This window comes from Natator depressus, chromosome 2, assembly GCF_965152275.1.
Source record: "Natator depressus isolate rNatDep1 chromosome 2, rNatDep2.hap1, whole genome shotgun sequence".
NCBI lineage: Eukaryota > Metazoa > Chordata > Testudines > Cheloniidae > Natator > Natator depressus.
The window spans coordinates 170648174-170667052 of record NC_134235.1 but is presented as its reverse complement, the minus strand read 5'-3'; the positions used below and the strand labels follow the sequence as shown (position 1 = coordinate 170667052).

The following is an 18879-nucleotide window of genomic DNA, read 5'->3' as shown; positions in this document are numbered from 1 at the left end:
TTCCCAGACATTATGGGTGGAGATTTTCAAAAGGGCTCATCATCGGCCTACCTCTGTTCTCACTGAAGTTACACAGGGCTAACTCTGCTTGCATTAAAGTCAGTGGACTCCCACTGGCTACAATGGGAACAGAATTAAGCCAATGCTGAGTACTTTTGAAAATTCCACCCTATTTGTCTCATTTTTAAAATGAAGATTCATACGCAAGTGCAAATATCTACATCCAATGAAACACATAAAGATGGTTCTCTGACACTTCTTACTTTGCCTCCTTCTGCATGGTACTCTTTTTCCTCAGCACCAAGCAGTTTTGCCAGTCCAAAGTCAGTGATCTTCACATGTTGAGGAGTCTTCACAAGGACATTCCGGGCAGCCAGATCACGGTGCACCAAGCGACGTTCTTCTAAGTAGCTCATTCCCTACAATAGATGTATGACATGCAATTGGCATACCTCTCTCTCTACCACCCACACTCTCTGTAAAGGAGAGGGGAAGATAAAGGGTCAGATCTGCAGCTTGGGTAAATAGGCACAGCTTGACTGGGATCAAGCCCAAGAAATCTACATACAGGATGTTACTTTCTAACAGTGGGGCAAATGCTGCTCTGTGCAACCCGACTGACTTCAGTGTGACTTGGTGTAGAATTTGGCCACCATGTTAATACACATATGTCGATATACCTACAGGTTAACTTCACATACACTATAAATACATCATTAGACTCTTCTTCCAGTTCAATCAAAAACAAGTTATACCACTAAGCAGTTGATTCTCTGCCTCATTGTGGCAGACACTGTTTTGTAACTGGTAATACTCAGGCATACAGAGATGATGGAAAACACACTAAACAAAAAACCCCTGTATTTTTATGGCTGAGTTCAATGACAGCTCTTTTGCACATTCCCCTTGAAACAGTTTCAGTAACCCCTGTGCTTAGATAACTCTTGACATACTATGTATGCTCTTTTTATACAATTTTGGGAAGAACAGGACATCTTTCTCCATATTGATTGTACAGCTCTTTCAGGCAGATAAAAGGGTTAATTGGGCTGGTTTACTTTTGTTATGCCATGAACCTAACATCTATTTCTGACCATGGAGCTTCCCCCCTGCTCCACCCCTTTGTGTGTGAACTGCATTAAAAGAGAGAAACATTCAGGTTGTTAGGCTTCTTTCAAGATCCTTTTTAGGAACTACAATCATTCCCTGTTGTTCTGGTTTTTGTCTGAACAGTTAATACAGACAGCACTTTCAGGCTACACACACAGCACGAAAAGGATCATACTAATGTGATGACAAAGGACCTGGTGAGTCGTTCACTCCCCAGCTCCCCCTCCCATTCTTGCCCTACCATTAAGCGGGACCACCCTCAAATCTTACAGTGAAGCTTCTAAGCAAAACTTCCTCAATGTACTAAGGGCGGTTAATGTTGCCAAAATAAACCACCCCAGCAAACTGGCATAATGCCACTATGTAAGTTAATGTAATTGAATAAATTTCAATTTTAATGAACTGAGCGTTTGAAACAAAAAGTCTTGAGCTATCAATAAAAAAAGCCTACATTGGAAAAATCATTTGATCTAGTCTGGAAGAAGAGAATTATCCTGCTAAATCAGTTTTGGTAAAGAGGTTCAAAACAGCTGAGAGGCAAGGAATCAGTCTTAAATTAATTTACTTAACACCCTGATCCTTCAAATACTTATGCACAGAAGGCAATGGGCTGCTCATACAAACACATTCTTAACTGTGTGCCGGATCAGGATTTACAGAGTTTATTATAAACCAGGGGACTATAATACACTCTCAGGGCCACTCAACAACTTTTCTTCATACAGAATCATAAAAATGTGGGGCAGGAAGGGACCTTGAGAGGTCATCTAGTCCAGCCCCCTACACTGAGGCAGGGCCAAGTAAACCTAGACCATCCTTGAGAAGCTGTTTGTCTAACCCTGTTCTTAAAAACATCCAATGATGGGGATTCCACAACCTAGTTAGTGCAGTGCTTAACTATCCTTATAGTTAGAAGGTTTTTCTTAATATCTAACCTACATCTCCCTTGCTTCAGATTAAGCCCATTACTTCTTGTCCTGCCTTCAGTGCACATGAAGAACAATTGATGATCGAACTCTTTATAACAGTCCTTAATATATCTGAAGACTATCATCAGGTCCCCCCCCAATCAGTCTCTCTCCTCAAGACTAAACATGCCCAGATTTTTTTTTTAACCTTTTCTCATAGGTCACGTTTTCTAAACCTTTTATCATTTTTGTTGTTCTCCTCTGGACTCTTTCCAATTTACCCACATCTTTCCTAAAGTGCGGCATCCAGAACTGGACACAGTACTCGAGCTGAGGCCTCACCATGCCAAGTAGAGTCAGACAATTGACTCCCATATGACACTCCTATTAACATCCCAGGAATGGTATTCACCTTTTTCACAGCTGCATCACATTGCTAACTAATATTCAATTTGTGAACCGCTGTAACCCCCTGATCCTTTTTCAGCATACCACCACCTACCCAGTTATTCCCCATTTTGTATTTATTGAGTTTAAAAGGTGTCTTCAAAACCCTTTTATCTGAAAGCTAGTCATTCTGTACACTAATGAAATATATTAGCAGTAACATATATTAAAAAATGATTTCAAAAGCACAGGAAGAGAAACAAAAATAAACCGTGAAAGGGTTCATAAGGGAGCTTGTTTCCTGCTTGTTAGTTAAGAGAGATGAACAGATTTGCTATGATTTACAGAAAAAACAACAGTGTGGGTTTTTAAAGAAGCAGATCATATCCAAAAATTGGACAAGATTTGTGGATGTAGTAACAAAGAAAATGTTGATAGGAGAAATTAGCAGCATTATTTATGCGGATTTTAAGAAGAGCATTTAGTAAAGAACCACTCAAAAGACAATGGTAGATGGTCAGTTAGTAGCTGTGAAGATGGGAGTTGTTCTGAGTTGGAGGGTGAACTGGCATGAAAATCAAACAGAAGCTAACAATTATGAATGGTAACAGTTCAGATGCGCAGAAGAGTGTAACTAATGAGATGTCACAATTTTAGGACCAATTTTGTCCCCTGAAAAATTAATGATGGGGAAGATGGGAAATGTAGTCAGGAGATAAAATCTCCAAAAGTAGCAAAATCAGGAAGGTGCTGTAATCAGTTTAAAATTAGACAGACTAGAAACAGGGGCGCTTTGCATGATACACTGAATAAAGTTTATTTACTGTATTGTGTGCATTACACTACAAAACTCTTAGAGAGAAAAGGAGCTACATAGTTTGTGGATTCATCTCTGAAGTCTTCAGTATGTTTATCAAAAGCAAACCATAGCAGGCAAACTTGGAATGTGTACAAGGTCTCCAGGGATAAATAATAAGTGTGCCATGTGTGTTCAGGTTAATTTAAAAATAGGTATTACAGAAATGAATATAATGCAACCAGGGGGTTACAGGGACCTGAGCATCTTAGAGATTGTTAGTCTCATTAAGAAAGATAACAAAAACTACATCTATCGTTCCCGCCCCTTAGCTCCCCCCACCAACCTCTTCCTAATGACCCATATTGCAATGATATTTTAAAATGAGAACAGTTTTTCATCCTCCTGCACCTTAAAATGGCGAAAGGGATTTTGCTCCAGCTTTCCAAAAAAGTCACCTTGGAACTGGCCCGAACATAGAAATAGTCAGTCCACAAGGGGGATGCTTCACATAGTGACTGAAAATGGGATGTTATAATAGGAACTATTCACCACCTTAATAATGGGCATATGTAGTAACTGCTGTAACACAAGGATTTAGAAAAAGAAGATGGAAAGGTTATGTGCTTCCCAAGCTTTCTATCTTTCTGCTCCCCTCTACCCCACTCTAGACATTCAACCACTATTTTCCTCCCAGGACAAATCCTTCTATAAAGAAAGGAAAATGCTAACTTAGATTCCAACAAAATTACTCACAGCTACCTCAAGACAAGACCTGTTTTACCCCTCATTTTCTTCTTTTGCGTGAGCTACAGTAGCTTAGTTTTATTTACTTAGTTATTTAATCAGGTCTGTAAATCTGCATTACAAGAGACAGAATAATTTATGAAGATAACTTTACTTAAAGAACATCCCAGCACTGACTGTAAGATCATGACTTAGCATATGCCATCAATAAATGATAACATTGAGCCAATCACTGTTGTTGGCTAATGATTTTCCTTGTAAACAACATTACTTTAATTGCTAGTGATCCACTGCGTGCTCTGTGCAGTCCCAATTCATGCTTATACCACCCTGAAATATTGAGTTGCTCTACTACGCACCGATTTTATATTTATATTTATATTAACTGTAACTGCAGCTATTTTCTCAACATTCTTTGGAATAACTGGGTTAACAATATACAAATGCACGATAAATGGGTACGTGAATATACAGTCGGTGCTGTAAATGACCCACTATGAAATATTAACACAGCAGATGCAAGCTTCTACTGGTTAGAGAGATATTACTCGTGCTGCTGGTATTCTCCTTTGTAAGCACAGGGAATCTCCAAGTAATTGTTTTTCCTTCTGCTAATTTGGGCAGCCCTTCCTGCTTTTATCCACAGACATCTCTCTTGTCCCTCCTGTGCTAATTACGCTTTTCAAGGAGTACACCAAAGCTAGAGAGGCAGCATATTGACATCGTACAGTTTAAATGAAAATGTCAGAGCACCAGGCTTTCAATCAAATTACAGAAATGTCAATAAAAGGAGCACTAGTGGCACCTTAGAGACTAACCAATTTATGTGAGCATGAGCTTTCGTGAGCTACAGCTCACTTCATCGGATGCATTCAGTGGAAAATAAATCTCCTCGCTGTATTTTCCACTGAATGCATCCGATGAAGTGAGCTGTAGCTCACGAAAGCTCATGCTCACATAAATTGGTTAGTCTCTAAGGTGCCACCAGTCCTCCTTTTCTTTTTGCGACTACAGACTAACACGGCTGCTACTCTGAGAAATGTCAATGTAAACAAAGTTGAACAGGTTGTTCAAATGCGACACCTTGCAAATGGCTACGATCACTGAACATTAAAAAATTTTAAGCAACCTCATGCTTGTAGGAAAGACCATGGACTGTGCAGGAAAAGGACCTCTGTTTATACAAAGAAAAGGGAGAGCATAGGTACGAGCCATGCAATATCTCCTACACTGCTCTGCCATGGTGGCACAGCCCTAATATGGAGGATTACTTCTAAGGACTAGAGAGTATCATTTAGTCTCCATGCTGCCTTTCCTCCTTTGTCTCTGTGCTGAATCTGACAACGTGTCAATTTGTGCCAAATGTGATAGTGATTTTGTTATATGGATACACATCCACTGGAACTGGGCTAAGTAGACCAACTTATTGCACACAAGCTACAGAAGAACCACCTAGTGGCACTGTCTTTCGGTCATAAACAACCAGCATCAGAATGCGCTGTTTTAGTAGCAAAAGGCTCTGTATTTGATCACTATTCCTCTGCAGTCAGCAAAATCAGGACATTAATCCCCAACACAGAAGAGATTTTACCATCACATTTGCCCTTGTGACATAGCATGACAGAAATAGCGTTTTGGAATGGACCGTTTATGGATTATTGGTGGAGTAGCAGGGTATTGCACAGGACTGACAGTCAAAAACTGCCACGTTCTAATCCCTCTTACTACCACTGATTCACTGCATGCCTTTGGGCAAGTCATTCAATCGCAATCTGTGCAAGTTTCATCACTTGTCCAGTGGTGATAACCCTGCATTGTGCAGGAATGTTCTGAGGATCAGTTAATATTTGCACAGTGGTTTGAAAATCTAAAGCACTACACAAACAAAAAATGTGGTTACCTTTAGTATCAAGGATAACAAGTCTTTCTATCCTTGGGTAAAATACAAAGACCTACCAGACAGCTTGATTACATACTTTCAGATCTCTTGGTTCTGGATATAATCAGAGTTTTGGATGGACTGTGCTGCCATTCATTTACCTTTGCAATCTGCACACACCAGTTGAGAAGGTACTGGGAGCCAATGTTGTCCTTGTGCTCTCGGATGTAGTCAAGGAGGCAGCCAAAAGGCATAAGCTGTGTGATAAGCTGGACAGTAGAAGTAAGGCAGATTCCCAGCAAGCGGCACACATGGGGATTGTCAACGCTAGCCATCACGTAAGCTTCCTGATCAGAAAAAGAGAAGATATCCTGAAACAGTCCCTCATGTATGACAGAACTATTAGGATGCAAGAGGCAGTAGTAAAAAACAAAACAAACAAACAAACAAACAAACAAACAAACATCTGGCATTTTTCTGATTACTGAATCTTTTTGTAAAACGTTGGGTCTCTAATGCATATTTCCCATTGCACTGAGAGGTCCTGAATCTGAATGTTGAGACATCATTTAAAATGGCACCAGGGCAACTCATTTTCCTGGTTCTTGTATACCAAGCAGTGTGTTCAGTGCAAACTTCCAGAGACAAAAACAGGACTTGATCATTTCAAATTTAATGCGAGCGGCTAGGTGCCTGGCATTTTTGAAGATCAGGAAACATATTTAGCAGCCTAAATGAGGATTTAGGAGCCTAATTTTAAGCAACCATTTTTGAAAGTCTTGGCCCTGATTGGTAAAGCTTGTGTGTGTGTTATGGCAACATGAGCAATATATGAAGGTGTTTATAATGTATTTTTATACAGTTGGGAACCAGGATGAAATCAGCCTTCCATCAGCGCAGCCTTGTAATGAGACTGAACTTTAGGGCCTGATTTTCGAAAATGTGTGAGCGACTGCTCACCTACCATGTGCATTCATTAACACGACCATGCCAAAAATAAATATCTATCAAGGTTTTATGTATGCAATGGCCAATTATAGCGTTCAATTATTAACTTCCAGTATAGGTTTCTCCCCCTCTTCACTCCTGACTTCAGAGCATCTGTGGGTCTGTGTTTTAAACAGCGACTTCCATTTTTTGCAGGCTAGTTTTCACACCCAGTATGAACTGCGAGCATAAAGTTGTGCCCTCAAAAATGGAGGCCCTATGGAAAAATCAGGTTTAATGGTTCGGAATCATCTTTTTTCTTGTTTTCATTCCTGATTGACAGGATATTGCTTTTGGTTATTCTTTTTCTGATGCAAAGTTAATACAGAACTAAGTGGGAAATTTTCCACGCTAGTGAACTTTTAGGTCAGCATTTAAATCAGCATCTGGAATGACAGACACCAACTAATCATCCCTTGACAGATAGCAGCCCAAAATAAGTAAGCAAAGTCAAGACACTTCTGTGGTGGAGGTAGAAAAAGTTCTGCTCTTTAGAAAGGTTTAAGAAATGCAGTATGATAGCAGTTTAATCATCATCTAACAGGCTTTTAACAGATGTCACCTAGTTGTGAGGCTGGCAGGGGGCTATTGTTAAAAGCACATTTAAGAAAAGACGTTAAAAAAATCTGAAATCCATGAGAAATATTTTCCTCTGCCACCGCACTGTTATTTCACATTGCCAGCCTAAGGATGATAAGTGTTACTGTCACATGATATTTATTACATGATACTGAGGTGACAATGTTGAGAGGTCTGCTTTGAGGGATTTTGTTTGACACATAACCCACCCTCATGCTGCCCTTTACAAAGGGTTCCTGGACAGAAGGATCACAGGAAATTACTACAGAACTGGATAAAGAATGACCACCTTACTACAAAATACTGAAACTAACCTATAGACTTCTAGATGGCTGCCAATTAAATTCTACCTGGTTTAAAAATTCTAGGAAAAGCATGTCATTCTCTACTAAATTATACAGGTTTTCAGATTAATTTATATAATACCTCTTGGTTCAATGCCTCACGCATTCTATAAGATGTTTCCACATGAATAGAGGCTCAATTATGTTCATCCCAATGGGCTTAAAAACCATGTAAGCCCAGCAATAAAGAAAGTCTGTTTCTTGTACTGTTTCCTGTTTAGTCTCAGATCCATACTGAATTCATTTTAACTGAATGAAAAATCTGCAAACTCAGAGCTGTTCTCACTCCCCATCTGCTTCACAGCCTACAAGGAGCAGACCAAGACTGGGAAATTGGGAATTGAATGTGTGGAGTGGGTGTATGGGCCACACGGAGTATGGAGTTCTTCCAGGATTTGACACTGCCTATTAAATCTGATACTGCAAAGTAAAATAGGCCATAGCCTCTTTGAAGAACCATTGAACTTATAATGGAACCATTGTGCAGTCACAGGTCTCTTTAAATATTTTACTAAATTAAAGCAAGCCTTTGTTTCAATTATTTATCTTGGAAATCTCTGAGGTACGCTCTGACCCGCTCCAACTATGCTTGGTATTTTGTAACAAATCTCCTGAACTAGCCCTGCACTAATAAAGCCAATGGGAGTTGTGGCTGGAGAATAAACTGGATTATATGAACAAATGCTTTTTTACATGCTGAATACCTAGCCATTCTTCTTAGGGAAAGTGGCTAATTAATTAGCCACCATCTCCAAGGGATCAGTGACCTTGGAGAGCTGTTCAGTAAAATCTTTTTGAAGTTCTGTTTATTTCTCTCTCTCTCTCTGCTTCCATCGCTTTGTATCTTTTCTTTTCTTGTGAAATGTGGAATGAATTCCATCAACTAAGTCATCTAAGAAGTAAACAGTGCTAAAAATGGCAAGAGCTGCTTGCTAAGAGGTCCTACTTCAATGGGAAAAAGAAAAAAAGATCATGTGGAGATATCTGAACTTTGTTTAAAAAACAGTACTTTGATATTTCAGAAGAGCACACATGCCACAATCTGTTACTGTCCTGCCATGGGAATAGCTTGATCTGCTGAATGCAGAAACTGTAATTTTGGCTTATTAATTAACCCTTCCTTCACTCTACATGAATTTAGTACAATTAGGTCCAAGTCAGCTTTTGTCAAGTTTGTGTTATTTTCTCCATGACAGTTTCAATTAGCTTTTTAATGTCCTTTTAATTTCTGTTATTAAATAAGGCTAAAAATATTCCATGAGGGGGAATATCAGTGAGTTTTCCTTTTGCCATAGGTTTTCCTACAGCAGGGGGTGATAGTATGGTTGCATCCTTTGTTTGTGTCTGCCTGTCAGAGTGCAAATACATGGACGGTATTTGTGAATACATAGCCAGTTTTTAGTAAAGCAACTTAAATCAGCGGGCATTTTGTTTGACATATTGGTCCTGAAAGTAACCACCTTTTCTTTTGTATTTCAAAAGTAGATGTATAAAATGATGTGCCATATCTATACACTAAAATATATGTGAAATAGAAAGTTTTTCTAGGATGAAATGAGGATTCAAAAGTGCTTTATTGTAGGCCCATAGCTAAGGTTGCTCAATACCTCCCCATTGTGAGACCATGTTTTCAGTTGCTTATAATTTTGCCAAACTTTAACCATTTAGGCTGAAATTTTCCTGGCCGGGAGTCAGTCTCAGGCTGATTTTTTGTTGTTATTGTTGTTGAAAGTTTCAGCTAAAATAGTTCAGTCACTTCTGAGACTAAGGGCTTTTACTATGTTATTAACCAATTAAGTTATCAACTTGCACTGAACTTATTTGCTGTGAGATATATAAACTAAATAACAGGTTTCAGAGTAACAGCCGTGTTAGTCTGTATTCGTAAAAAGAAAAAAGAAAAGGAGTACTTGTGGCACCTTAGAGACTAACCAGTTTATTTGAGCATGAGCTTTCGTGAGCTACAGCTCACTTCATCGGATGCATCCGATGAAGTGAGCTGTAGCTCACGAAAGCTCATGCTCAAATAAACTGGTTAGTCTCTAAGGTGCCACAAGTACTCCTTTTCTTTTTTCTTTTTATAAACTAAATACTTCCCCGGTCTTTTCGGTAATGTTGATTGCTAATTTGGCTCCTGAACCACTGAGGTTTGAGTATCACTGATGTAATTAAAGACGGTACCATAAAATGCATGGTACCATAAGATGGTACCATAAACCCAGATCCAGGGATCCTCGAGTTGTTTGAGCCTAACTTGTGTTTATATATAAACACGTAACTTTTCTTGGATGAAATAAAGTGTGTGTGTATATATACACACACAAGTTAGGCTCAAACAGCAAAGTTCAGATTTGCCTCCATACCAGATTGTTCCCTAAGCTAGAGGATCCCTGGATCTGGGTTTATGGTTCATCCGTTGTAAATATATGTATATTTTATCACTCACGGATTTTTACAGCATATATATACATATTTTTTTCTAAAATATATATGCCATGATCTCCAAGCAAGGGGCAGTACAGTGTTGTGCGGTCCTCGGAGCAGCCCTGGGAGGCAGACTGTGACTCAGAATCACACTTTATCCCCTGCTCAGTGTGGGAGGTACCCTGTACCAGATCTAAACCTTGTACAATGTACCTCCCCTTCCAGGCTGGCGTAGATAGCTCCTGGGGCTTCGGAAGGGGTCCAGACATAGACCAGCTCTACCTGTGAGTCACTGAGTGTGTCTGACCTGTCCAAGCACATTAGAAGTAGAATTCATATGAGCTCCCCCCTCCCTTTCTAATTATGGGCTAGATCCAAGAAAGAAAATAAAATCCAACTGGTTTCTGTGGTACTTGGATTTGTCACGAGGCCAGAGGATTTTTTACAGTTTCTGTGGCACATGAGCCAGCCAGACAAATTTTTTAACATTTCATTTAGTCCCATGTAACTATGCATTTAACCCTATGATACTCTGAAATATCAGGGTCCAAAGAGCATTAGTGATAATTATTATTGTTATAATTTGTATTACCATAGCACGTAGGAGCCCCCGTCACATACCAGGACCCCATTGTGCTAGGCGCTGTACAAATACAGAACAAAGATGGTCTCTGCCTTAAGTTCACTGTTTAACATGCCCCTTAGCACCAAATCAAGGTCCCTGTGCACAGTGCTATGTGAATGACCTATGCACAAAGGGGTCCATGGGAGATAAAGGGAATGCAATGGTACCCACAGACCAACCCCACAGAGTGGCTGCAGAATAGAGGGTTTGGCTGGCCTGGTTAAGGATGCACCAGTTGTCAACAGATGTTGATCTTTTAATGGTGACTGCAGTATCTCAAAACCACACTTTTCAGGGGATGCACAGAAGGCACAGAGTGGAATTATTAGCCTAAAATACGATCATCTTCATTCCATTTTAAAATATCAACTATTCTGCTGCTAGTAAAATAGCTTAACATTGCTTAGAGCTAGATCCTGTAATTTCTCTAAAGCCTTGAGGTGCTGGGAGAGCAATCGGAGACATTGTGTCACACTATTATCTTTATCCAGTCTTACTTGAAACATCTGAAGTGATTGGGCTTCTACACTTTCTCTTGGCAGATTGTTCCATTGTCTAATAGATATCACTGTTAGAATGTTTTAATGGATAATCAATCAGTCTTAATTTGACGTTTTAAAATTTCATGCCGTTATTGCTTGTAAGGCAGGATTTTCAAAAAGCGCTCTGCTGTTGGCGTAACTCTGCCCCCATTAAAGTCAACGGTAAACACCCCACTGACTACAATGAGCGTTGATGGGTCTCCTATTGAGTTCAGTGGGAGCAGGGCCAGAGGGCTCTGCAACTTCTCACCATTTACCTACATGTATACTCCCTTCAAGTTTTTATATATAATTATCTTGGTCTTTTCTCCACCCCAGCTCACTATATCTGTCAATAGGAAACCCTGAATATGAAAACCAGTCCTTCAAAGGCTAAAGATGCCTTGTGCACTTTTTATAAATGCAAAGCAAACGTCATCAATGCTACAGGTATTTAGGGGACACTCTCCCCCTCTCATTTTTCCTCCCATTAAGACTACCACCAGCAAAGATTTAATAGTACCAGACAAAGATGAAAACTCACATCAAGTATTTCCTTGTTGGCTTTTGGGGAGGTAGCCTCTCTCAATTCCTTAATAGCAACAGGAATTTTAACCTTCTCTCCTTCTGGAATCCAGAGCCCCTATAAAATAAGAAGAAAGGTTACCTAGGTCCTTAGCCAATGATTCACTATCACTGAGGTAATTGCAAATGCATGTTTTTACATTTATGTGTATGGTGTTTTCAGACCAGACTGAAACATTCTAAGCAATAATTAGTGGAGGCTAAGCAGGCCGCGAAGGAGGTATATAGCAGTCACTCTCTGGATAGTCTCTTGTTAATGGAGTGGCATCCATCTCAATCTCTTGGGCCTGATTTTCAAAAACATGCACGTGCAATTACCTTGAGTCACATGTGCAAAGAGCCCAGAAGATGCATAAATGGCAATATGTGTGCACCAATATCTAATTAGTACTAACAATCACGGCAGTTGTACATGCAAGTTGGACACAACTGGACATTACTATTCTCTGCTGAGCTCGTTTTTCACTATGTTGATTATTGTGTCACTTCTAATTTATAAGCTGCTGAATGATGGGAATCAGGATTTTCTCACGTGAAACTAAATTTCAGCCAGCCTGTTCCAAGGGTTATACAATAATCCAATCCTTAATATATATTATAAGAAGTAAATTCATGTCAGAATGGTGTCTTGTGCACCGCCTATTGCATTAGTTAGTCATGTAGGCAGAGGAGTATATGAGGTCAAAAGGGGAAATCTTCAAAAGCACAAGGGACTTAGGAGTACAAGTGCTATTGAAAAACAATGGGACTTGCACTCCTAAATTTTTTAGGCACATTTGAAAATCTGCCCCCAAGTATCTAAACTTAATTTGATAAGTAAATCTATATTTTACATTTCAGTATCAAATGGTATAAAACAACCCTGAAGCTTCCTCACTGAGAAATCTTTTAGAAAGAGATACTCTCTAGAGAAGGAAGAATAATGGGTGTGTGGAGGGAAATCATTCTGCACAATGATAGAACAGAAAGGGTCCAGTTGCTTTTCTGTAACCCTGTGTGGTTCTTTTGACCCAATGAAAGTGATCCACAAACAAAAAGAGACAATCAAAAAACAAACGAACGAACAAACAAAAAACCGAACAAAATTCTGCTTAGCACAGTAGACTGAGTTGGCCACACTTTGATTTCTCTTCTTAACATTTTAACATCCTTAAGAAAGTATTTCTGGCAGTGGTACTTTTTTAAATAGACACGTTGGTTCCATATTCAGCTGCATGGCTCTCATAAGATCTTATGAAAAACTTCTTGTGTGTTCTCTCTCTCTCACACACGCGCACGCGCACGCGCACACGCACACGCACTTTACCTGGCCCAAGCTAAAGATGATTTGAAAATAACTCAATTAAAAAAGAAAAAAAAAAAAAAAAAGACTGTTTTCAGCTTCCAATGCATACACTGTTTAGATGGCTTTGTGTGCATGTGTGTGGTGAGAAAAACATGGTGGTCTTACCTTATAAACAGTACCAAAAGCTCCAGAGCCTAGAACTTTGACCTTTTTAAATTCTGTTTCCTTTAGAATCCTCAGAAGAGCTTGGTTTGGCGCCTCGCCACTGGGTGTTAGAGGTTCAACAAGCTATTGTGTGCAAAGGAATTGGACTTTAGAAAGATATACTGTAGAGGAGGAAATCAAGCAGCACACACTATTGAAACTGAGCAAAAACTGTTGGTAATAATGAAAATTTTGTCCCACATGAAGTATACATGGGGCAAATTCTGTTCTGACTTACAGCTATGAAAATCTAGAGTATCTCCGGAGTTAATGACTTCAGTGGAGTTACTCCAGATTTACACCTGTGTAAATAAGACAAGAATGAACTCCATGGAATTATTACACCAGCTTTATGTAGCATAAGTGAGAGCAGAATGTGATCTTGGCACGGCAACTAAAATTTTAGAAGAAAGTGGAGAGATGTTTTTGTTCATTTTAGGATGTAAAATGTATACCCTTAAAACATGCACATAATGCTGACCAGTTTAATTAAAGATTCATTTCTAAAAATAAGTCAGAAGTTAACGATCTACATTTTAAAAGGTTACACTGTGGTCACCCTGAAACTCTGCAGCTTTGCCTTGCTTAACTAGATACATTTCTTTTGGTATTAGAGGTAGCTTCTATTCTTAGTATAGGGAATTACTACACATGCTAAAGTAAGGTTATCTAGTTATCCAGGCAAAAAAGGGGGTTTTAAGTTGACTAATAGATTTTATTTATTTGATCCAAATTTTGTTGCAGTATTTTTTCCAAGGAAACAAATTAGTTCCTTCAAATGACAGAAACTAGGCGTTTTCCTAATATTTAAAGTCCCCTTTTACTACCGTCTTGTGTCCTTCTCCTGAATAGCTTTCCTAACTGGAAGCCCACATTTAGCCTGATACAGATCTGTTTTCTGCATGCCAGCCATTTTCCTGTTTCAGTTAATGATTCTCATATTAAGGAGTACAAAATATATAATGTGAACCAAACACAATATGTGCTATTACATTACAACTGTCAAATATGGAGGCTCTTAAAAGGTTGCTAGGTAATGTAGCAAAAAGTAGGGCAGCTTCAGGACTTTTATCAATTGACTTTGCAAAGCTAGCGAGGGAAGCAGGGTCCCTCAGCAGAACTGTGAATACAATTTGCTAGTAGCCTATTAAAACTGAATTGGAAGGAGAAAGGGAAGAGTCGGACCTGATTTGTTTTGATCCTGGATATGCATTTTGGTGTTTCACATGTAAAATACCCAGAGGATAATACTATAACCCTTATGAAGTCTATACCATGCAGTGTATAAAGTTTAGTACAAGAAGCATGAAAGCCCAGTTCTCATCCAGCATGGTGAACACATTGTCTTGCAACAGCTTTAAGGGAGATTTCTATGTTCAGGATTCAGAGTAACATCCGTGTTAGTCTGTATTCGCAAAAAGAAAAGGAGTACTTGTGGCACCTTAGAGACTAACCAATTTATTTGAGCATAAGCTTTCGTGAGCTACAGCTCACTTCATCGGATGCATACTGTGGAAAATACAGAAGATGTTTTTATACCCAGACCATGAAAAAATGGGTGTTTATCACTACAAAAGGTTTTCTCTCCCTCCACCCCACTCTCCTGCTGGTAATAGCTTATCTAAAGTGATCACTCTCCTTACAATGTGTATGATAATCAAGGTGGGCCATTTCCAGCACAAATCCAGGGTTTAACAAGAACGTCTGAGGAACAGTCGGGGGGAGGGGGAGAGAGGGGGGAATAAACAAGGGGAAATAGGCTTGAATAGAGACTGGGAAATGGTTGATTCATTATAAAAAGTAACCTAAGTTAATTGTATCCAATTTGCAAATTAATTCCAATTCAGCAATCTCTCTTTGGAGTCTGTTTCTCAAGTTTTTCTGTTGTAATATCGCAACTTTCATGTCTGTAATCGCATGACCAGGGAGATTGAAGTGTTCTCCGACTGGTTTATGAATGTTATATATCTTGACATCTGATTTGTGTCCATTTATTCTTTTACGTAGAGACTGTCCAGTTTGACCAATATACAAGGCAAAGGGGCATTGCTGGCACATGATGGCATAGATCACATTGGCAGATGTGCAGGTGAACGAGCCTCTGATAGTGTGGCTGATGTTATTAGGCCCTGTGATGGTGTCCCCTGAATAGATATGTGGGCACAGTTGGCAACGGGCTTTGTTGCAAGGATAGGTTCCTGAGTTAGTGGTTCTGTTGTGTGGTATGCGGTTGTTGGTGAGTATTCGCTTCAGGTTGGGGGGCTGTCTGTAGACAAGGACTGGCCTGTCTCCCAAGATTTGTGAGAGTGTTGGGTCATCCTTCAGGATAGGTTGTAGATCCTTGATAATGCGTTGGAGGGGTTTTAGTTGGGGGCTGAAGGTGACGGCTAGTGGCGTTCTGTTATTTTCTTTGTTAGGCCTGTCCTATAGTAGGTTGACATTGTTGTCCATGTGGAGTGGATGGTATGAGTAATCTCTCAGGTTATCACTCCCTGCACTGAACATAGTGTAGCCAATAGTACAATAAAAAAGATATCTGTTTTCACTATTGTTAAGCTCAAGTTCAGTGAGCAATAGTATTCCAAAAAAAAGACATGAGTGGAACAGGGGCAACTGAAGGCAGTGTTGGCTTTGCAACTGAAACTCGGTCCATAAAGTTCTGCAATGATGTGTGCCCCAGAACAGAATCCAGCTGAGTGTCCCAGAGCTGTGTTGGCTCAGCACCACTAACAGGAGTAACCAGTAGTAAAAACAGCCAAAAAAAAAAAAATCCCTTATTTTTGTCATTAGAATAAGCAGATCAGACATAACAGGTGCTTTTGAAAATACTACTGTAAGTGACTCAGCAGCCTAATTCCCAATGACTTTCAGTGAAAATTAGGCACCTAACTAACCTATAAGCTATTGCAATTTTTACCCACAGAGATAAGATCTGAGATTAAGTAATATGGTGTCATATTTACATAGTCCCTTTTACACGTAGAACTGCAGATAACATGCTATCCAAACATCAGATAACATTGTACTTTATGTTTGTGCTAGGGTGAAGTCAGGGCCACTGTATTTTGACCTAATAAAACAGCTTTCTCTGAGATGCTGTGGCACACCAATAAAGTTGGTCAATATATTTAGAAATTGTTTACAATACATACCTCCCTTTCCTGAAGCAGCCTGCGCAATGTACGCTTTCTAACAATGTGACGTCTGCGCATGTAAAGCCCTATGACCAAGGCTATCACAACCAAACAAAGGATACTTCCAACAACACCAGCTGCAATGGATGGGATTTTGGAGCTAGAAGACAAAAAGGGGAAAGAGGTCTGTTTTGATATAAGAAATAACAAATGGTGTACTTTTAATACAGCATTCCATCTTAGAAATATGACCAATTGAAGGCTTCAGATCAGTTTAATCTACCTACATTCAAGCAACATGGGTGTCAATATTCTGAAGCTTTTCATTCAGTGTTTGTGGGGTTTTATACAGAGCTGGTTCGTTGTTTTTTTAGACTTCAAAATGGCTTCTGTTGCAGGCTTGAAATAGAACACGTTATATTTTCTCCAAATGCTTCCACTAAACCATTATGGAAGCCATTTTTGAACATTTTCATTGACTGAAAACAGGGGTTCAAGAACATTTTTAATACAAATTTAGAGTAATGTGGTGAAAAATGAGAAATTAAAAAAAAAAAAGCCAAACAGTTTTGCATTAAATTTTTTATTAAAAAGAAAGGCCATTCTTCAATGCAAAAACTTCATTAGACATTTTTTGACCTTGTCTACTGGAGGTATATATGTATTTAATCTCTTGATTCCTTTCTTCCAGCCTTTTATTGTTCAGGATTTTATAAGTAATTGAGACCCTAAAGTATGCTTTGATCTTAATCAGCCAAATTCATGTATTTCTCATGTTAATCTCAGATTTGTGAACCATTGTCTCGGTCTCTGTACCTGCTCAAATAGTTTTAAAAGCATTTTGAAGAGACACTGTATGTAAGCACCACATTGGATGGTGATTTACTTACTCTTTCTATTTGTCTTGATGATTTTAAAACAGTTATTTCAATACAAAATAAGAACAGAATTTTGCTTTCAGATCCTCACAAAGGATCTTACCTCAGAAACTATGCAGTTGAAGTACACAGATCTCTCACTGACAGCAACAAGAGTCCCATACATCTAGGCCCTGAGCTAGTGAAGCAGTAAAGCACTCGAGTAGTGTCATTGGCTTCAACAGGACTATTCACGTGCTTAAAGTTAAGGACATGCTTCACTGAATCAGGGCACTACTGTGCAGTGTCCAGCACAAAAATGTAAACACGGATATGTTCTTCCCAACTATATCATTAATTGTGATGAATGCAATAATTACCCCAATGGACAGCCTTCAAGACCTGGTCCTTTGCACCTGTAAAAAATGATAATTACAAATATATATTAGCACTCGCACCTACTCTGGAATAACTGTATTGTCATTCACAATTTCCCGTTTTTAAAAGCTGTCTGAATATTAACTTTCTGGTTTATAATTAAGCTTTTTGGAAGTATTATTTTGAAAGCTTTACTGCAGAATCAGGGTCCACAGGCTAAGGAGTGCTATATATTCACTTGAAAGGACAATTTATGAATGTCTGCCTATGAACGTAGAAGAATACAGTCAAGGCATATATGCACATTATTTGAATGCACCATGGATCCCCAGCTTCTTCCCCCCCCCCCCCCCCCATCCCCCAATACCTCTGCAGTCTCTACAAGTGCTGCCTTATTCAACAGCTTCAAAAGAGCTGACTTGTTCATCCCTACCCTGGGGGTGCACAAAACAACTGATCACAAAGAGTTGTTTGGTGGCCTGTGTGAAAGGAGCTAGTGATCTTGCTCTGAGTGGGCAAATGTTCACTGCAACAGGCTGGACCTTTTGTTAAGGGGACAGCAAGGACTGAATACGTCTGGAGACAGAACTAACTTCTCACTAGGGGAGGTCCTTCATACAAGGCATGGGGCTATGAGGAAAAGCTTGCATAGCTGCTTACCACACTGTACGGTAGCTGTTTTATGGATCAGTAAAGGATGTCAGTGTCCAGGTCTTCTAGTCGAATGAAAAATATCACTAGCAGACACATCTCCTAATCAGTGAATGATAGGGTATTTGGTTGCACTATTCTACCACTGTGTGCACTATTCGTATAAGAATCTATGATATTTTTCATTGAGGGTCTAACATCTGGCTTTACTGACTCCGAGTAGATTTGTGCTAGAATGTATATGCCAAGGTACCATATTATGTAGAATCCTCTCAGGAGTCAGTTATTTCACCCTCTGTATTAGTTTAAATGCACACCACCTTCCAGATGCCTTAAATTCATTTTGGAAGACAGCATATAATGCACACCCCAGCTACAATTTGAAGATGAAAATACAGTGACTGCATATTCCAACTGCAAGTGCCAAAGTATGAGATAAACAGAACATTCCCACGTACTGCTGAGCGGTAAGATGTGT

General features: G+C 39.3%; 1 protein-coding gene across 1 annotated transcript in view; it reads right to left on the bottom strand.

Annotated features, from left to right (window-relative positions):
* Positions 1-18879, bottom strand: part of EGFR (epidermal growth factor receptor) — a 219974-nt gene that overhangs the window by 15515 nt on the left and 185580 nt on the right. Inside the window, exons 16-21 of the mRNA XM_074945280.1 lie at positions 17753-17788; positions 16534-16675; positions 13343-13465; positions 11852-11950; positions 5989-6174; positions 264-419 (exon numbers count right to left, since the gene is read on the bottom strand). Coding sequence (XP_074801381.1) covers positions 264-419; positions 5989-6174; positions 11852-11950; positions 13343-13465; positions 16534-16675; positions 17753-17788 — 742 coding nt within the window. The remainder of the gene's footprint in view (positions 1-263; positions 420-5988; positions 6175-11851; positions 11951-13342; positions 13466-16533; positions 16676-17752; positions 17789-18879) is intronic.